Here is a 22,451-nt window from a genome sequence, read left to right on the forward strand (position 1 = left end):
AAGCCTCATGTTAGTTTGTTTTTCTTTCCAGTACAGCCTATTCCATGAGCTTTAATGCAACCTGAATACACAAAACCATTGTACTATTCCCCCACCCCTGCAGCATAACCTAAAATGGGACTGCCAAGGAAAGCAAAACCAGTTCAAGTTTGAAGAGAGAAGAGGGACGACAACGTGCCTTGTTTTGATAGCTGTCCAGACAGGTAACAAACCCAGTTAGAATCAAGATAAAGGGAACAAGCAACGTCCCACTTCCACTTAGTAAGTGGAAACACTTTCTTAAGGATAAGAAATGAAAGGGACTTTTATTACTTTAACAAGTCCTACTTGGAGCTTCAATTTTTACACCATCACGATCGAATGTCCCAATTCCCCACAGTACGTATTTATCAATACGTTTGATTTAATCCTTAGACGCCTGCTTTATGTATAAATGGGACTAAGCGTATTGTTAATGTGAAGTCATCCTCAGGAAAGCATGTCAAACCAATACACTCTTAAAAAAAAAAAAATCCAGTCTTCTACTAACTCACTGTATCAGCTTACAGCGCTTTCCAATGTCCTTAGGCCTACAGAATCAATCGAGCTACAGCAAAGAGTTTCATTATGGACTAGCTCACCCATAAACCAGGTTTGTTAACTACAACTGCAGGGATAGCCAAGCTAAAATAACTCATACGTAACTGTGAGAAGCCACGGGCAGCAAACATACTTGGTATTTGCTCACTAGATATCTCCTAAGGACAAGGGGGGCAAATATTCTCCCTACCAGGAAGGGTATTCTGCATCACCTGAATGGCAGAAAGAGATGCCACTCCTTCTATCCAAAGCTTTTATACACAGGTCTGATTCAGTCAGATATTAGCACAGCTTTTGCAGGGCTTTGGGGAACCACTACTGAATCCAGGGGAGTCAATATAACCTGTTAGCTCTCTGTTATTAAAACAAAAATTGTAAAAACCTAAGCATCGTCCTTCATGCCCATCCTTTTTGCGTATTATGGAAATCACTGCAATCAACAGATTTGTGTCATCACTCTAAACCAATCCAGAAACCAACAACTAAATGAAATTCAAGTTTTTCAGCACTTTGTTCTCAGAAGCACTGAGCCAGAGGTACACGATGGGAGGTGGGGAAAGACAATAAATACAGGAACAGCTCAGAAACTGGCTGCAGTCCTTCACCGCCAACTCTAAAATGCGTTGGGTTATGTTGTGAGCACCTCTGGACTCAAACTGTTACAAATACAAAATTATACAAATTGCAAGTTGCCACAAACTATACAAACTGTTTAGATGCAATGTTTTTATCAACCCTAAAATGTAGCTGCAGGTAAAGTAGTGTAAAACATCTGTTTCCATAGTGCAACAAGAAGTGAACCCATGAAAATAACTAGTTTAAAAAGCAGAACTTAAGTCTCCCAAAGCCTAGCATACTTCCCTTCAGACAACACGCAGGCAAGAGTCGTGCTCTTTCCATCAAAGGCATCTGTAGAGCACCCATGGTCATCCGCTGTCCTCTACTGCACTGGTCCAAATCCCTCTTTATAAACACACAGCACCAACATTCAGCACCTCCAAAATATTTAAAAGTTGTAAATATCTGGCACTTTTTAGTTCCCCAGCCATTTCAGATCTGTAAGCTAGACTATTTCCCTAACTGACCTCCTAAAAATGTCACAATTACTATTTTAAAAAAAATTAAGCATTAAAATAACTTTGGAGCTAACACTAGCCCTGGGAAATACTAATTACTTGGCAAAGCCTATGAATTATCCAGAAATGACTCATATCTCTCTCACACTTTTCGGAATTATGATTTAGGTCTTCATCGTTAGCTAACTGCTAGCTCAAAATTAAGGCTATGTTACATCTGTTCAATGCACACCCCCACTCTCAAAAAGCTTTTCGTCCTTGCGGGGAGATCAATACCACCGCAGACAAAGCATTATACCAAGTTATTTTTTTTCTTCATTACAGCTTCAGAAAAGTGCATCAAGTATTTACGCTTTGTTTTTCCTGGCACTGTTTGGTTCTTATTTGCATTGTGTTCAAGATCTATGGTCTGCTGAAACAGATGCCAAGAGCACGGTGTCGGAATATACCACAACTTTCAACAGTTACCCTGACTACATCTCGAAGCGTTAAGACGAAGGCAAACGAAGTAAGCTTCAGATTCAGACCTCGGCAGGTATCGCTGCTCTACCTGTTCAAGTCAGGTGCTCTCGTAGTCTTGGAGGAGCTGACCCCAAGCATCCTTCTCAAGGTCATCAACAAGTCTGCAGCTGAGCCTAGATAACGAGAGCACTCTCCTTGTTTTGTTAAGCAAAAAATTGCAGATTTTCCAAGCAGTTCAGATTTTCCAAATTAGTCCGTAATACACTGCTAACCCAACATGCTTCTGAAAATCATGCATTTGCCATCTAAAACCAGGTTAAATTAAAATCCCCTACGGAGAAAAGCATTCATAAGGATTTTTGTATCTTAGCTTTGGTAGATAATCCTGACTATATATTTCAAGGATTAAAACAAATCATTCCTCAGAGGCTTGCCTTCCCCCTTTCTATTTTTCAGTGGCAGGGAAGGAGGCAGGAAGACGTGGCTTGACATATTATTTACATATTTTATTACAGTCCCAAAGGAGACAAACCGAAAGACCACCAAAATTCAGCAAGCATGCATGGCACGAACCACTGCAGACTTCAGCACGTACACGCTGATGCATTCAGTCCTCATTGGAATCTGAAGTGACAAAATAACCTGCCAGAGTTAGCATCTTGTCAACATCTGACTACCTCTCATAACTTACAAGACCTCTCTCAAAAACGTATGAATAAGCAGGGAAAAGCTTCAGTTGCTCTCAGTAACAAGGGAAAAAAAAGAAAGGTTTGAAGCTGGCTTATATTTATCTACCCTGTTCCCAGCTTAGGCAACAAAAATTAGAGCACAGTATGAAATGAGTAGCAGTAAAGGTACTTAAAAAAAAAAATGCAGGGGCAACAAGTAGGCAGCAAAACCCAGAACTCTCAGCAGGAGATATAAAAAGCTTAACGTGGCTCCTACATCTTTGTAACAACTTTTCCACTTCTTTATTAATAAACTCCAAATGCCCACAATGCCAGGGAACCCAAAGTTCAAATCAAATTGTCTCCCTCCAATTTTAGATTAGCTTAGGGAGATGGAGTGTCACCCACCTCTAACTCCATCTCCTGTGCAGTAGTACCAGGTGTGCGATTTCAGCGTAAGAGGACACTTATTTTACAGATTTTATTGATACTGTGGATATCGGTCCATCTTTTCTGTCACACTCCCTATATTCTCATTTACAGTTAATACATTTCACCCCTTTCAGCTAGCAATTTCATCCACCCATTTACATTTTCAGCATAGAAGACGGACGCTTCTCCCTAAATATTTCTCTAAGAAAATAAATTCCCTGTGTTCTCCACCTTACCCACCGCAATTCCTGCTACCCTGTCACATGAAAACTCAGAGACAGTCACAGATCAAGTTTCAGAGTGGTCCTAAATTAAGTTACTCTGTTTTTTTCCTACCACAAGCCTACGATTCTCTTCATGTCTGTATGAACCTACTCAAACTCTGAACCCTCTACCCAGGATAACAACTGCGATGCTACACACATAAGACAGCATTCACCAGAGAGCCCTCCTTCTTCCTTCGCTTATGAATAAAAGAACTTTATATGAAACAAGGACACCAATGGCCATCCTCTCTCTGCCCTGGCAAACCAGGCAAGCCGCGTTCCTCCACACAACCACTCTTACAAAAAAATACATACAGTTCAGAACATGCAGCAAGCAGAGTGTGGTAACTGATAGATTGTTTAATTTAATTTTTGGTTTTTTAGAAGTCACCTATGCCCGATTTAGCAACAATAAGGAACGATTGGGTTCACTACTCAAGAGGTTGTATGGAGCTGCGTCCCCAGAGTCTGTAGAGCGCCAAAGGAAAGGTCAGGCTTCCAACGTCAAGACTGCAAAAACCTACAAAGACATCCTCGATCTACATTTAAGAATTAGATACCTTTCTAGCAGCTAGATTCCTTCATGTCACTGGGATGCACCACAGCAGCTAAGCACATTGTTCAATCTTTTGAACCAGAGCTTAATCCACAGCTCATTTGGGGGGACAGGTAACAAGCCCATCCCTGATTTCCCCAAAATAGCCTCTCCGCGCCCCTCCTCTGTGTGGTCACTTCCCCTTTTCCTATTTTTTCTAAACTTGTTTTCCTACTTTTTGCGCAGTCTAAACGCAGCACCGCCGACTCTTTTCGCCTCTGGTGCCAAGCACTGATGCGCACACGCAAGCGCATCACAGAGGTTTTCCTTCACATCTGGTGTTAGCAAAAACTGCATTTGCAAATACCTGCTAAACAACAGATGACTTCCACCGTGAATGGCTACCTCCTTAGCTGCGGATGTACCCAGCACGCATGCGTTCTGTTAAGCTCCATCATCTCTGATGTATTTGATTTCTATCAAGACTACCCAAAACTCATTAATACCGCAGATAACAGAGTTGGCAATGGAGTGTTTTGTTTGAAGCCCCGCCACAGTTTTCTGCGAAGAGGCCTCCTGACAGTGCACGGTCTTTTCAAGAAGCAAAGCAAACAAGATCAAAAGTTACTCTTCCTTTAAACGGTTATTCCTACTGGCTACGTCTGGACTACTGGTGGAGACCTGCCAAAATTCAGCCCCGTGGCACGCAGTGCTAATGAATTCCCAGCGTAAACGAGGGATGTGTTGAATTACTGTATTTTGGCTAGACCACGTATTTTTACATGTTAAGATCCTACTGTGACTAGAAAAAAATCGATTTGCAATTTGGAGGGGACATTAAGTGAGCTCCATGACACACATAAAATTATGAGGGAAGGGAAAAGATAGCTCCGGGAGAGTTATTTGAGTTAGTGCCAAATACGAAAGTGTGAAGGCAACTCCGAGCCAAGAAAGCGCTGGGTACTACCACAACCCTCCTTGCATTTCTTTTTCCAGAGTTCAGACAGTGTCTTTGGACACTATCTTACTACTCTCTTTGGAAAACAAGTCTATCAAGTGACAGCATAAGCAAAAAAAGACAGAGTTATATTAAAGGAGCAGAGCATCTAGTTCTGGTGCCCATGTATTTAAACAGACTCGTTGGCATCCTCTTCTTTCTGTACGTTCCAGAAGCTTCATCTCCCCAGTGTGAATAAGAAAAGTCCCCAGAAGAAAAACTAGTTCCTGTTTTAAATACATCAGTAATAGCCATTTTCTCTTGAAGAGACAATCTTCCAATCATCCTCCCAAAATACCTTTTTCTTCCTGACTCCTAACATGTTTTACAAATGCAAAGCTAAGATACCGGAGCTTTGTTCCGTTCAAACCAGTAACACAGGATGACAAGCAGAGCTCGCCAGCAAGGTACCTGCCGACGTAACTGCTTTGTATGGCACGCTGTGGCGATGGGATCCAGCCTCTGGAGATCCAGCAGCAGATTCCAGTTTGAACGCCTCCATAGGCCCCACCCTATCCATTTCTTCTTCCTTACGCACCCACACGGCGCCCGTCTCTTGCTCCGATGGCCTGACCAGACATAAACATGCAACCAGGCCGACACGACCCAGACCAGAGCAGCAGCTCCGGGGCAATATGCATCAGGTCCAGCTCCTCGGGGAAACGTCTGCCGTACAAACGGCCATGCCCCATCTGCCCTGGGAGGAAGACCCCAAAGACCTAATCCAGCCAGAGGACTGCAAACTGGAACCAGTTGTTAGAGGGAGCATTAGTGGGTTACAAAACAAAACAAAACAAAACAAAAAAAAAACAAAACCCCTACGGAGCTCACAACTGCCAAAAATCAGTCTCCAGAAGATTTTTTCCAGGAGGTTTGGATTAACAGATAAAATTAGAACAGTACCATTTGGTGCAGTAGGTGGTGACCAGACACCGAAGTATTTTGGCAGATATTCCCGCAGCTCCAGAAGAATGCTGTCGCAACACTCGGAGTCATAAACCTGAAATAAATTAGGGAGGGGTGGAGAGATCATCAGATTAAAACATTCATTTTATACTTCCAATTGTCCCATAATTATAATTTCTTACCGTCTTTGTTTTCATGCGTTTGAGATTTCTACTTTACATTTAAAAAACATACAAGAGGAAGATGATAATTACCACAGTCCAACATAAACGAATAGTATCCTTTCTTTCAAATTTTAAAGTGGAAAAGATGCACCAACTCGAAGAATAATTTACGGCTTAGCTCGAGTAAAAATCTAACCTGTAATTGTTAGCATCAAAGCCTATTTAGCGAAAAGGGTGTTCTCCCATCCTGGATCCACGACAGTATAGGATTACTACATCGTATTGTATAGCCACAGCTTAAGTTGTATCAGGCAAACTGTACAAGCTCAGACAGGATAGTATTTCCCCATTTCCTCCACAACAACTCATCCTGTAACTACATCACACGGACAATGCACAACTCAAATATATTTCTTTTCATTTGCTTTAACGCTTTCAACATTTTTTTCAACTTCTGTAAGAAAAACAAGAACAGTTTGGGAACAGCAGCTGGCTTACACTCCCGAAGGAGTAATTCTTCGCAGAGTTAAAAGGGGGCCTTGGATACTATCTGCTACGGAACTGCGTGACTGTCACCAGTTGGCAGCGGTGGTGTTAGGAGGCTTTCAAAACCATTTCCTTGACCAGATTCCCCCCCACCCTGCTCAAAAATCTAGTTAGAGACAGAGGGGGTAGCCTCCAGGATGGTTCAACATGCTTTGCAGACTACAAGATCGATATCCACACAAGTACAGGTTACAAGGATGATTATTCCATTTCGGAACCATCTCCTCCTAACCCCCTTGCAGCTATCCCAGTTCTGACGCTATCAGGCTCGTGCCCTGCCCCTCAACCCTGCAGCGGCTGCGCAGCAATACCCACAGATGCTGCACGCGAGTGACCAGGGCAAGCTAACAATTCTGCTTTCACTTCAATACTCGATGCACAGGAGCGCAGTCAGAGCCCGCTGCAAAGTCGGAAGCAATGCAAAAGATTATTTAAGATGTTAGCAGAGCGCTGCAGAGTTGGCTCAGCTCACGTGCTTCGAGACCCACATTTAACCACAGTGGGAGAATACTTTGCGATGGAAACTACTAAGCGCAGGTATCGCAACATACGTGCCTTTAGCGTTGTAATATTAATACGACTAGGGAGGAAAAAAACCCTAGACCCAAAGTCCAGCTACTATTTTAGCGCATCAAGGCAAGCCTCGGCTATGATCACCGATGCTGTGTCACTCTAGACAGAGCCTCACGCAGCAGCGGAACGTTAAAATTAGTCAGCGCGGGTTTGTGCGAAGTTTAGGTTTCATCGCAGAAACCTCAAACTGGGCAAACTCAGATCACCAGCGCGCTTCAAACGCACGGCGCGGCTCCGCAGCCCTTCAGCCACATCTAACACGGGGCTCTCCTGGGCTTGTGCCAGCCGCAATTCTGACACCTTTATGCCAGCACCGTTACTGGGCAGTGACCGAGAAGGTGATAAAACCGAATCCACACCAACATTACACTAGAGCATTTAATGTGACCCATGCCTTTAACCAGCTCATGGTATAAGCCCCATTTTGAAGATCTTAAGGAGGGGGCTGAATCCTCAAAGCTCAAACCCCACAAATACGCGCACAGCGTGATGCAAAACACAGACGTACGCCTACCGCCGCACCCTCTACCGCTACTGTTGCTATCTTAAGCATACAAAAGTTGCTGGGTGTGTATCTTACAGCCACTGATCTCTTTCCACACATCCTGGTTTTGACAAGCTGCCATGGCCTCTGAGGACTACAGGTAATTGTATGTCTAGGCCTATTTTTCCTCCATGTTAACACAAGCTGGTATGCTGATATTCTTGTGCTCTAAGGCAAAAAAACATTGCTTGTCCCTGGGATCAGTGGCTGCTGTTTATTTTTATTCACGCAACATTTCTTCGCTGAGCCTCAGATGTTGCCAGAAGACTGCAATGTAGATTGATCTTACTAGCTTCAGGAAGAAAAAGAAAATTAAGGGTGGGAGAAAAGAGGGAGAGAAGGATTAGCACCACGCAGATGCCGAGGCACAGACCCATCCACCGCTATCTTTTGTAAGAGAGTTCGCTGTTCCCAACCATACCAACAGCTGCTTCTGGGCCAGGACTCCAAGCCCTGACTGGTGGAATTACTTCATGCCATGGGTATTTTCAGACAAGTAATACAAACCCAACTTTTGTTTACTGTGGTAGTTTATGATTATAGCACTTCATAGCCAAGACAGGGAATTGCACTGCACCCAGCACAAATCCTCTTTTCCCAGGTGAACTGAGGCAGATCTGAGAGGCAGCGACCATCATGCACTATCACAGCCTTCACATGGGAGCAAGTATATATATTTAGGACGGGACAAAGAGGAGAGAGGTGGAAACAAAAAGTGCAGCAGACAAGGAGGAGAAACACTGAACGGAACTGAAAAAACAAGCCAACATAATAAGAACTCATTTGCTTTTAATTTATTGGCACAAAGATTCTGAGAAAGCGGCATGTCAGGAGACCACTTCCATTTTTTAGAGAGAGACAGTACTCTTGCTTTGACTTACTTTTTAATCACCAATGTCAGCTGATTAAACTTAGCAAGTAACTATAAGTATGCTCCTGCATATTTCAAATAGTAGGATACAATAAAGATATTCAGACAACTTATAATGGGGTGTAATATCCCAAAGTCAAGGCCAAACGGGGAAAAGAGCTCCAGGAGCGCTATCTTCCAAGTAGTCTATCCTTTAATACACTGATATAATACATTTTAAATGGAGACAAATCTCACAGTAATGCATTGTTCAGTATCGTTACGTCAGCATAACAGAACTAAGTGCATTATTCCTGTCTCTCAAGAAGTTATCTTGCTCCCAACAGTAATAAACTCCCCCCATAAGTTTGACGTAACATACACAAAGCACTTATTTGACCTTAATATAGCCCTCAATCTCAGCCTGTAAAGTATTTGCATGTCAAACAAGAACAGGCACTCAGTTAATAAAGATCCGAGGAAGTCATTTGGTGTGGGCAAAGCAATAAAACCAGACATTTCGGGAATTATGCTTATTCTTATGCAGGAGAGAAACACTTCTGCTCATTAGAGAGGGGCCTCGTCAACAGCACCCATGCCATGGGCATTTCTTCTCATTTTACACAACGGGGCAGCAAGCTACACATTTAGATGTCACTCAGAATGCCAAATATAAACGTATACAGGACAAAACCAGCCCTGAAATTACACAGGAAATAAGCCGTGCACCTCATGCCCCAAAAGGTATCGCTACCGATACTGCTGGCAAACTCATGGAGGGGCAGGTTATCATCTACCCCAGAACAACCTTTAGAAATAAACCATTGTGTTTTTACTTATACCAGCAATATTCCAATTTCATTTCAAGCAGCAGCGTTTTTTTTTTTTAAAAAAAAAAAAAAAGTAACGGGTCCATTTCTCCAGCATACACTGACAAATACAAGTTATTTCTGCTTTACTGGTAACTGTACGTAAAGTCTTCATCCAACAAATCAAGAACTGCAAAACAATTCAGTGTCAGCTCAGCCAGGGGAGGTATCCGTTCTACATATCACAGGCTACATTCTTCCAATAGCACAAACTGGAGACAGAAAATGTAATAACTGTTGGGCTTAAAAGCAAGTAAACAGGATGCTGACGTTTGGAGGGCTCACAACAGGACCATTACAAATTACAGCAACTAACTCATAGGAAGAATATGCCCCAGATATGCCCTGTGGCAGCTCAGAGAGTCTATAGACACCGTGAAGTCATAATTTCCAGTTACTCGGGACTTTTTAATTCCGAGGCAAACTTACCATCCCTTAGTTTTTAATCCAAAGTACACTCTGTTTGTTTTGCTAAGTCCGATTCAAACAGATTCATCTGGTTTTTAATGCAAACAGGGGCTGCTTGGGAGAATGGGAATGTTCTTTTCCTTATTTAAAGCAGCATGACATTTGGGTTTTTTTGTTTTCTAAAGACTAGCTAATCACATAAATGACAGAGGGAGGGTAGACCACATGTTTAAATTTCAACAGGAAACTAGTTCTGGCAGTACAGACCTGTCTTCGATTGTCCTGATGAATACCACTTTGACAGAAACGTAGTCTGAAGAGAATCTTCTAAAGTACATAAAAGAGTTGAATTAAAAGAATCTATTTTAAACTTTGCATTTATTTTAAAGCTATTTGAGTAGGCAACTTTAAACGCCAGAGTAGGCATGTCAGTCTGAAGCATCACCTTTTCTTGTTGCCGGCTATCATAAACGGTCCCTAAAGGCGGTAGCACTAGAGCTTGCAGAGACTCCGGATACACAACCAGCTGCCAACATCAGGCAGAAATTTCAGTTTCCAATGCGTTTTTTGGGGGGTTCTTGAGGAGTGGGGAGCAGTTTAAGTCATGCGCTCAAATTAGCAAATGCAAGATTTACAGATGATAGTGCAATCTTAATTCTGTCTCCCAATGTGTACGCATTATATTACAGACTTTAATTACCTGGGCGCACACTGCGTTTCCCTCCGGGCCCCTACATCACCCAGTTACACCAGGCAAGTACAAGGGCCAAAAAAACTGAGGTTGAAACAGCAGTTGTGATTTTAGCAATTCATAACTGCTTGGCTTTACAACTCAGATAGACCTTGCTTCTTTTTCAAAGTAGTACCATCATGTTTTGACTTGCGAGCACCCACAGTATTTGTTTCCACAAAAATGACTGGAACTGAGCCAGTTCTGCTTAATTCAAAATATCTGATGCCAGAGTAATTTCAAAAGTTACATGTTTGCAAATGCTGTTGTACTAAATGCTATTACACCAAATTGCTTATTTCACTATCTAATATATAGCCGTACTAGACATGAGATTGTAATCATTCTCACTGAAGATACCCACAGAAAGACAAAAAAAAAAGCTTAAATCAGGATTATTCCCACAATCTGATCACATAAATGGATTTTCAAACAGCAATGGTGCATACTTGTGACAATCATCCTTTTTCCAGGAGTCAGGGGGAAAAAAATAAAATTATAGAAAGGAGTTTGCCATCTTACCTTGCAAAAAACGAAGGCTGCGAAAATAAGCTTCAAAAAATCTCCCAGAGAGATACTTATTTGGTCATGTTTATCAACCAGTCATTCTCTAACTATGCCAAAAAACCAGTAGGGCTTATTTTCTCCACTTCCACATGTTTTATATAGCCAAATTTAGGCTGACCCTAGCAAGATATGCAGCCCCAGGTATGGAATCATCTTTACAAGAGGCAAAGCAAACCCTGACCCATTTCTGAGGATGTGGCAGAGCTTCAAAACTTCAGCAGCAGGCAGAAAAAGAAAACAAAAGGCAGCAGTCAGGCACAGCCACCAGCAGCAATGCTGAACAAATACCACGGTGGAGCCACGCCGCAGACGCCATACGCGGCAAGTCGCTCTGCAACGGTCAGAGCTCGGCTGGGTAGAGACAGATCATCCAGTTTCTCATTCTTTCCAACAGCCACTTACTGCAGAGGCAAGGCAGTAAAGTCTTTCGAAAGACATAAGCGTGCACCCGACCCTACCCCATCACAAGCAGGAAAGCGTTGTTTCCCTCTTCAAAAGACAGCAAACTCGCATCTCATCTTTCATCCCACAAGATTCCCGGGCAGCTAAAGATTAACGACAAGGCGCGCTTAAATTAGTTACTTTACCCCCACACCCCTGCAATTGCTGTGAGCCACCCAGCTGAGTATGGAGCAGGCTAGTGGGCATCAGGGCTCTTGGTCAAAATGGCAAAATTATAGATCATGTTTCATCACAAATTTCTTGCTACAGAACTAAGCTTCCTCTTGCCCTTCAGTCTCTCCTAGGTTCACAACTCACTAGCGCAATCAGATGTTAATTATGTTCAGCTTCAACTGCATAGGAGCTGGAGTCTTCCATGAACTTGAGAGCTCTCTGAAGTCAAAGATAATTCTTCTTTCAGGATGTGCAACAAAGCCTGATCCCTCAGGCACCACAATCCAATTCATCTTTTTCTTAAAAAAAATAAGCAAAGATACCCAGGTTGTATTTTCATTAACAGCACAAACACCTGTTAAGCAGCCTCCTAAGTAGGTTACGAAACTCTTAGGTGAATATAGAATCACAGAATCATTTAGGTTGGAAAAGACTTTTCAGATCACCCAGTCCAACCATTAACCCAACACTACCAAGTCCACCACTAAACCAATTAAGGGGAGAGTAATAATTTCATGTTTCCTGGCTTGGTGGCTGGATAATACAGTCCAAAAGTACACGGCAAATTGCACATCAAGGTCTCCACTCCAGAATCTACCTTGCTTTGGTTCAGTTATGTCAACGTGCACGTACAACACACTGGAGCAGAGTTCACATTAGGTACTCTCCACTAGAGGCCAAAATAAAAGAGAACATAGCCTAAAAAAATGGTTAAGTCATACTACCGGTGGTCATCTGATAAGGAAGCTTCAGTTTCAGTACACTAAATACTTCTTCTCCCATTCTCACTTACTCTTACTCTTCCTGCTTAGTTTGACACCACTCACCCAATAGAGCTTAGTGACGCTGCCCTGAAGTTACGCACCGCAAAAACTCAAGCAACCAGCAGCCAGAGCGCTCCAGCAAATTTCAAGGCAAAAAGTCAAGTCATTTTGCCAATTCATACCTCCCTTGAAGAAGTATGGTACAAACAGTTTTCTCAACTGTCTTTACAACTGTTGTGCCAAAAGACGGCTCTGTTATTGCAATGCAGGAGCTGGCGCAGCGTGAATACCGCTTAGCATTTTAAGACACAGACCTGGTCAGAAACACCACCTTGACACATCCAAATCCTCACAGATGGAAAAGCTGAACACAGACAGCAGCCAGAGTGTTTTCATACAAACTTTCTGCTCCAAGAAGATTTTTTTTTTTTTTTAAAGCAACTCCAACCACTCGAGAATTCAAGCTTAAATTATCATTGAAATTACTGAAAGAAAAGTGAAATGGTAGAACAATAGGACAAAAGGGAAAATAAGCCAGCATGGCTGTCCCACTTTTTGAGAACATTAATAAGCATTCCCCTTTGTTTCTGGAAAGCTATCTGATCATAGCTGAACATTCAAACTAGGGAGTGAGAGGGAACAAGGGGCGGGAGGAACCCTGAAGCAGTTATATTTAAACAGGCAAAATTTAATTTTACATTTCAAAGAGACAGAAAGGGGAACCAAGTCCTGACAGACATATGGTGGGTTGTTTTTCTCCCTAATACTGCAAGAGGCAGCCCTCACAAAGAATTTACTGCAGCATTACCCTAAAGGTGCAGTTTCATGCTAGTTTAAGTCGATCTGAGCCAGGGCTACCACAGTCCCACGCACATTTTCATCCTCATCCCTGCAGCAACGTCAGCATCCAGCCGGTCCCACGGCCTGCTGAGCACCTTGAGTTGGCTCCCTGCCTAAGTGCCAGGCCAAGGCACCCTGTTTAAACTCCATTTAAGTGCATCTACTATCAATACCGCGGAAAAAAACCTGCGTCTCTACCTTCCTTTAAAAGCCACCTGTTTGCACGCCCCTTATGATCTTAAAGGTCTTTTCCAACCTAGACGATTCTATGATTCTATGATTTTATTCATCTAAATTATATGCCTTTTACCAGCAACTATGTATTTTACCACCTCCTAGTATACCCTACCCCTTATTCCAGAATACTCAACTCCCACCTGCAGCCAGGTGTCCAAAATGATCATTTCAAGGGCTACCCTGCAAATGTTATGTCATATTTATAATCTCAGTTTCTACATCAAAAGCTCCTCTGCCAGCAACAGGCTCTACTTTGTGATGAGAACACTTGCCAAGACAGAGCCAGCTAGTAATAACCTTTTTATTTTATTATTTTTAATATTTTTTTTAAATGGACAGAGAGGAATGGCACCTCCTAACAGGAATTTTAGTTGATGGCTTATGATTCTGGGGAAGTATGCAACAGCTCCTTCCCCAAGGACTGAAAATAACAGCCCAAAAGCTATTCTGATGTTTTCTACCCACGTAGAGGGGTTTTCAGTTGTTAGAGAAGATACACTTACATCAAAATAGCCTGTTTGTAATAACTAGAGGTATTTTTGGGTTTGCTCTGAATAATTAAATCTTTGGAGTCCCACCTACATGTTTGCCCATGCAAAACTGGAAGTTACAGCATCGGCGAAGAGCCTGCATCTTCCTTTCACTCACCAGTCTGCTGGACAAGCACGTTGGCTGTCGCTTCCCAAACCTGCAAACCACCTCCTTGCTCACCATTAGCAAGAAAGGAAAGAAGCAGTGCTAACTTGCGCTAGAACACGGTGGGAAGGGGGGAGAAACCTTCTTGGTTTTCTTGGAAGAACAGTAATAACGCCACTAAGAAACCTTAGGAAGCCTTTGATCAGAGTTTGCTCCAGCAAGGCAGAGAAAAAAAATCTGGGTAAGTGGAGTCTCTTACACTCAGGCACAGTGAGCCAAGTAATTTGTTTTGCTTTGTCAAGAAGATTTTTAATATATATATATGTGTATGTGTGTGTGTGTTTGTATATACACACACATACTTGTATATACACACACATATATATTTATGTAACACACACACTCAGAAAAATACTCAAAGACTGAAAACTAATTGCTACCAAATTGCTCCCTAAGTATTGGATATTACTGGAACTTTAACAAGCATGTTCTATACACAGTGGGACATTCAACATATTTAATGGAGTTTTGAATTTACTTATGGTTAATCTGGTACCTAGATGACCAAGAACACACCAAAACATAGCATTCTTTTCCACTATATGCACTGGTGATTTACATCTCTTTCCATACATATGCAGTCCTGGCTTTATGCAATATTCTCATATTACAAACCTTTTTTTTTCTTTTTTTTTTTTTTTTTTTTAAACCTGGTAACTGGAATTCTTGTTTTCAGAGACTGAATTTATTTTCCTTTTCTTTCAAGGAGGCAACCTACACTTTCCTCAATCCCATACTGGCAGCCCACCAACCATATCTTACTCTTAAATAAACTTACAGTGCACAAAGTACTGTATTTTCTGTATAACACCAACACACCTTTGGTAAGTTTATCCATATTCTGAAACATTCATAATTGAATTGATGTTTAAACAATATTTGATCCAGTCTGAAAAAATTAGCATTCGCATGACCCTCTAGCAGGGCAGGAGCACTGTACTGTAACTTAATCCAATTTAACATACTGTGGATATGCACATTAAAACCACGCGTTTTTCCTTTACTTTCAGCCAGATCTACTCTCGGGAAGGAATCTTCCTCAAAATCAGGATGGTAAGAGAACTGGATTTTTTTCTCCTGCTTACTTACGTAGCGCGGACTGTAGACTGTTCAGATTGTTACCAACTCCACCCAGTATTTCCCCGATAACATCAAATTGCAATAATGGCCTTTTACTGTCTCCTTTTATGAGGTTTTCTTAGATTTATTAAAGCAGGTTGTAGTTTATTCTGTAGCACGCAATACACAAGGAGCACAGGGAACAGATGGTCAATAAACCCTTCTAGGTTAAGCTTCTACTGCGCGGTATGTCCCTTCCGAACTTGGTTTTGCTAGAGTGTGCAAGAATCACAAAAATCTGCCATGCTTTAAGTCTTACTGTCCTGGTACAGTAGGCTTTCAGGCATTTAACAGTGATGCGAAGTACAAAAAATGTGAGTCTTTATAGGACAGTAGTAGGAACTCAGCAGATCTTAGACCTACACTTCATCCTTCATCTCTCTCAAACAACTCCTAACGTGAAAAAGATCTGAATACAAGCTGCCAGTATTTCACATTTTGGTCAAAACCCCATTTTCTTCTCGTTAGCTGAGGAGTACTGTGTGTCCTTCCTTTTATTACAATACTTCTGTCCAGGCTCATGGCTTAAAGTATAGAGTGTGAGGCAATTTCACACACTGGTTTGGGAACTTAAATTTTCTTATTTCCCCAGCAAAACAGAATGCCTCCCACAGAGCTTCTCCGCAGGAGGAACGATGCCAAGGGCAGAAATGGACTGTACCAGAACGTGCTCGCTATGTTTGCAAACAGGTAATTTGTATACTTCAGCACTGCTACCTCTTCTGGAGATGCAACAGATCTGAATGTACCAGAATGAGACATGGCCAAAGATAACCTTTCAGGATATTGCGCTACAGCTCTGAATGCGGTAGTAATGAAAGGTCTGGGCAAGGCACTGCATCCCCAAAATAAGATGTTAAGAGAACTGTGCATCCTATTTCTCTAAGCTTTGTCCATACAAGACTGAAAATCAGAATCTTAGCTGGAGACTTGATCACGGGATAAGGATATTTTAGTACACAATAGCAGCATGATGGTCATCATCCACTCCTTTTTCAGTCAAGGATAATCATCTAAATCAAGACTATAAAACCAGTTAACTGAGTTTACAAAAGAGGGCAATTCATCCTGAAGCAAGACATGCTTTGCCTCCCCGATCTCCTTCCTTTTCCGTCACTAGCAGAGAACAGTTTACAGAACACAGGCTGCCTTATCATGATTTGTGCTATATAGGCTGAAAGGGGGCTGAGCCGTATGAGTCAGTTCTTGCAACTCTATGCAAAAGCTTCCAGGCCAAAACACATCTTTCAGGCTGCTGGCTTGATTTTATGCCATGGAGGGGGAGGGAAGTCACCAGAAGTCTTCTGCAGTGCCTGAAGCTGCATGAATACTAACTGAAATTAGACAATGCAAAAACGAAGAAATCATCAAGCAGTAATGAAAAGCCACGGCATAGGAGTAGTGGCAGGTTACTGAGAATGAAATAAATAAAACAGTAAAGAGAGGATTATTGGTAATGGTCCAGATGGGCATACTCCCTGCACGTTTCTTCTCTGTAACCCCAGAAGCACAAGGACCTACGGCTTCAGGAATATTAACGTCATTGGGTCTTCACTAACACGTTATCCTCTGGTCAAACTGAACGGCTGTTACAAGAGAGAAGCAAAAGTTGCACAAACGATATTAATTCTGCTTATGTCAGACTGTAAAATGAGTTAGTAAGTTCTTTAGGGGAAACAAAACGGAGAGCCAGGTCACTGCCCTATTGAAAGCTGCTTTATAATGCATCCAACAAAAGTTCAGAACAACAATTGTGCGGGCAACTACGAAACCATTACTTCCTAGCTTTCAAGTGCCTGACTCTCACCTAACTAATGCAAATCTCTTTTACACGCTGGAGCTATTTGTGTCCCTTACATCCTGGCTTTGTTTTCAGGACACGTAACAAGAGTGAAAAACAATTCCTATTATCTACAGTGGTAACAGCTTCCTTGCATTCATATTATATGTCAGCAGGGCTTGAACCCTGAACTTTCAGACTACTGCTACAGCAGTTAACAAAGCCATCATTAATTGGCAATGGGTGGAAGATCTGTTATCCAGAAGGACCAGATGACTAGCTCGATTATCTTTTCCCAACGCTACGTGGGGTGAATCAGCTCCCTTGGTTCCCAAGCACTGGGATAGAGGTAGAAGGTTGCCAGAGCTGAGCTGGAACAGGGAGAACCCCGTCCATCTTTTCATTCCAACCCCACAAAATTACCCTTGCACTCTAGGACAATGGTATCCGAAAATTCGGGTGCGACTTGTGTTACAACAGCCTTGGAAATCTTGTAGTATTGCAGGTATGTTATTTGGAGCACTTGGCAACATCACGAGAACCAGCTATGACAATGCTGACACGCAGCCGCTAGCAAACAAGAAAAAAAAAAAAAAAAGGGTAAGTGCTGGAAGTCATCCATGCTGCAAGAGCTTTCTCAGGACAGTTTTTGGCAGGCAGGGTGAGGGGGAAAGGTGAGCTACTCCCATCCCAAGCATCACCCAGTCACCATAAGAGAGCAGAAGGGCAATTCAAATAAAAGTTTACAGGAACATTTATTGATCTGTTAAGCATAAAATCCCAGTTTATTACCTACTGCATTAGCAACCTTTAAAACTTCAATATGCCATGCCCAGAACAGGTACACACAGTAACAGAGGTTTACAGCCGCACCAAGCCAATGCCAGAAATCAGAAGTGAAAGAGCTGCCATTTCAAAACAGTTCAGCGACCTTCTCTTGTTCTCTTGAACATTAAGAGACACTCCATATCTCTTAGCGCTAAACACACAGCTTGTAGGAAACTGTAGTCACGAAGGTAACCTCAACAACTGTAAATTCTCTCTTCCTCAGTTTGAAATACTTGCAGCCCAAGCTCTATCCTTTTGTGCCTGCAAAAGCAGCTACCCAGCTACCCGAAGCCTGGCATTACAGCTCCCTCCCCCTCTTCGGGGCACCAACAGGACAGTAGTTTCTGCAATTCCACATTCTTGACAGGACAAATTAAGGAAAACGCTGTGCTGCAGAGGATAGCTTTTAAGTCGGAAGAGAGAGTTACGCCAGCACGCAGCGCTCCGGGGTAGAGCCCGGCGTGTTTGAGACCAGAGCTCTGCAGCCAGCTAGGCAGGGAGGTTTTACCTCATGCAGTGACTGCACTAACCTTTTCAAAGGATGCTTTTCTCAGTGTTCCCAACTCATCTGCCAGAAGAGATCACCGTAGGAGGGCTGATAGGCTTCTCCCCTTCCCTCTCCCAACACAGCTGAACTAAATCAGACTGTTTCAGTATCTATAAATGCGGCCTGGCATAAAGCAGGCTGAAGCCAAATACTAAAACACACTAAGCAGTAGCCCGCTTTTGTGGATTTCTTCGCATGCATGTGTAGGCAGCCTACCATAAACACGTACTGCCTTTTACCAATTTATTTTCTTTAATGGAAATGGGTCACTACTGCATAATATATTACACTGCATTTTCAAACAACACTACTTTCCTGTTTCCATATCTCTGTGTACTGTTCCCTCCCGAAACTCCTTTAAAAGCAGTCCTTTAGAGTGCCTCCGCCCACACGTTCTCACTGAGTATTTCCATTAGATGGAAACAACTGATCACCAGTGTAGATAGTCCTTAAAAAACACACAACCCTTCTACTTCAATTCTTTTCATTCTCTTGCTGCTCATACCTATTAAAAACAAAATATTTTGTAGCTATTCAAGGTTAAAAAACTGCAAATTTTTTACCCAGATAAGGGTATCAGAAGACCTCAAAACACTCCATGGTTACACAGCCTATGTCTGTAAGAAACTCATGCCCTCAGGTACAGGAAGGGAGTTCGCAGGAACAAAATTAAAATATTATTTTGATTTGATAATTACTCATATTTACAGAACTCAATAGAAAGGGGACATTACCACTGGGAAGTCACACTCCAATGATAAGTTAAGCAATACATAGTAAGCGATTAACAATGACTACAAACAGCTCATTGTTCTACTACATTTTATTGTAGAAGGTATTCACCATAATCTCGTCATACTCTCATACTCATTTTCCCCCTCCCTCATAACACAGAATCATGGCAAGCCGTTTCCCCATCAGTACAGAATGACACATATTGCTGTAATAGAGATAAAAGTTTGGTTCACTTGGTGAAATAATCTCTTAAGAAAGGAGAGCTGTGTTTAGAGGGTGGCTTAGTTTCTGTTGGTTTTTTTGTTTTTTTTTTTAAACTGCTAAACTGAAAATATACTATCAGGAAAACAGAAAGGTAACCTAATGGGCAGTCCAAATAGGAATTACTTGAGAGATTTTTCCAGTTTCCCACTTTGACAGAGACCTGTGAAATTCTTCCAAAGTTCCAGTTGCCACTCACTTCCGAGCAGGTTTCAGATCACTATTAGCATTTTGCACTACGGTGTCTTGCTCAAGTTTCCATTCCAAAATGGAATGCCCATTTTGTTTGGGCTCTACCAGTCAGCACTCAGCTTCATGCTCAGTAGAAAATAACCCATCACTAACCAGGGAAAAAGAATTTCTAGCGATTCACTGACGCAGACTACGGCCTTCTGTCATGTTCACACATCCAGCTGAAGGCAAATCCAGCAGTTTCAGAAGACTGTCTTGTCCAGATAGAAAATAACATCTACATGGTATCAGGTTAAATATATCAGAGCTATAGTCAAACTTGTCTCTTAATGCCTCATTATCTTCTATCATGACACATTCCCTGCCACCTTCAGCTCACGAGCGCTCAGACTGCATGCTGAAACACCGCTGCCTCATCACTGCTGGTTACTGGAAGACACTTCTGCCTCAGATCTGCGACAGCTGCTCTCCAGCTGACTTGTGCAGCTGAAACTGAGACATGCTCATCTTCTTGCTACCACAAACTACAGAGGTTCTCGATTACTTCAGCCAAGGGAGTTTGCTTTACCCATAAGTAAAAAACCCCACTTGTTTCTGGCCCAGGTACTGGGGTACTAATCTTAATCCAGGCTAGGGTAATGTAGCATGCAAAGGGAAGCAGTAACTGATCTATCACTACAGACAAAACAGTTACAAGCACATGTGAAAAAATAGGTGCAGAAATGAAAAAAAGTTATGATTAATCCACATATACTAATCAGTAACCTTCTGGTTTGATCTTATCAACAGACTTCCTGCCTAGTCCTGACAAAGTGACAGCCTGGGATTCATCGGTCTTGTTTCGCTTGTTTTGTTTCTGCGCTGTTTCTCACCACCTCCTGTACCTGACCGCCTTGTTAAACAACCCCTTGTCTCAAGGAGTGGTAAAATTCTCCTTCCTCCTTTCTCGGGAGGCTCATTAGCCTACTCCAAGGTGATAATGTCTCTTTGATTACAGACCACAAGATGCGTTGAGCGGGGTCACCAAAACAGGGCAGTCTTGCTGTTGTTCCCACTGCTTATCAGTTTAATCACTAAAACTGACAGAAGGCTACCAACACAAGGAAGTTTTGCCACCTTTTAAATAAGTCAAATCAGTTCATTGATGTCCAAAAAGCACCAGCGTGGCACAAGGTAAATGGCAAGAATGGGAAGAAAGGCCTTTCCCTCTTGGCAGCAACGAGCCATTGTATCAGCTCAAGCTGGATGTGAAACTGTACCTTACACTGAACCTCACAATCCGCAGTAATCCTCATCTTTTAACAACCATATGTAGTGCTTAGGTGTCTATATCCCGCATCACGTGGTCCTTGCCCGAGAGCAAACATGATAGCAGTTAATCATTGAGAAGCGACAAATCCCCAAGACCTCTCTCCTGTACTTTCACCTGCGTGCATTTGCTCTCCTTCCCTTCTCCCACAAAAAGGCATTCTAGTCCACGCACAACTAATTGTCTATACACCTCTCCCTTTCTCCATTATTTTTCAAGAACTGCCTAACCCCTTTCCCAAATAGCTTATAACCAAAAAAATTCAGTGTTGGAAGTGACCCAGCAAGGCCCTGGAAGACATAATTGAAGGTAACTTTGCACGTTACTAGCATTGAGACCTGACTTCTTCCACTATGAAATGGCGTAGTAACAAGGGCACTAATACAGACCTCTTTCTCAAAGATTTTGCCCAGGGTCTTGCTCACTGCTTGTCACATGAGTCTAAGCAACGGGCAGAATGATAAGCACTGTGCTGTGAACATTTAACATCTAAGCAATGCTCAAGCTTACCCCTCGCACCTGCCGACTTCAGACAACGATAGCACATTACTGTCCATACCTCAGGATTTCACAGAAGAGTAGCCTGGCACTGAAAGGAGTCTGCTCAAGCTTTCCCCTTCTACTGAAGAATTACCACTCAGGCTGGACTGCATCTTTCTTAACCTCATCTAAATGACAGTCACTGAGAAACCTCAGAAAAATATTTACATTTACATTTAACTGGCTCCTGCTGAGCTCCTACTAACTCAAGAGCTGCTATTTTGTCTAACAGTCCCATCATGAGAATTATTGAGGAACGCTAGTATGCAAACACATTGTTTGCTTAGAGTACGTTGCTTAGTCTGTTTTAATGTGAGACATTTCCACAAAATACCTAAGGTCTTTTGGTAACCTAAATTAATACCCTGGGGCAGGGGGGGAGAAAACCAAACCAAACAACACAACAAAAGGAGGGTCTCCAGACTCCCCTCTCATCCTGCGTGAAGATTTCTACAGTTCTTCGTACCTAATAAGCCACAGAAGGGATGACATATCAAGCTGATACAGAAAAAACACGTGATGCACTATCACAGGCAGGTAGGTTGGTAAGGGAAAGAGGCTCTAAAAACAGTTTACCCTCGTAAGACAACAAGCGACAGCTTTCCTGGTTTGTGTTATTAAAGTTACTGATAAAGCAAACTGAAGATGAGCAATAGGAAAAATACAACAAACTAAAGTTAAAACAACTGGAGCGTTTCACTTTTTACTGACTTTTTAAAGGAGCTGAGTTTTAATACAGTGAACAGTTTTAATACAGTGAACAGAGCAATACTTCTAGCAATAAATCAGGCTAGACCGAAGTGTAAGACATCCTAA

General features: G+C 42.3%; 1 protein-coding gene across 1 annotated transcript in view; it reads right to left on the reverse strand.

The window, feature by feature from the left end:
- The window catches only part of IPMK (inositol polyphosphate multikinase), a 42,951-nt gene that overhangs the window by 14,449 nt on the left and 6,051 nt on the right, over positions 1 to 22,451 (reverse strand). The window contains 1 exon segment of the mRNA XM_075717556.1: positions 5,919 to 6,015. Within this exon segment, the coding sequence (XP_075573671.1) occupies positions 5,919 to 6,015 (97 nt within the window).

This window comes from Pelecanus crispus, chromosome 10 (assembly GCF_030463565.1).
Source record: "Pelecanus crispus isolate bPelCri1 chromosome 10, bPelCri1.pri, whole genome shotgun sequence".
In the NCBI taxonomy this organism is placed as follows: Eukaryota; Metazoa; Chordata; class Aves; order Pelecaniformes; family Pelecanidae; genus Pelecanus; species Pelecanus crispus.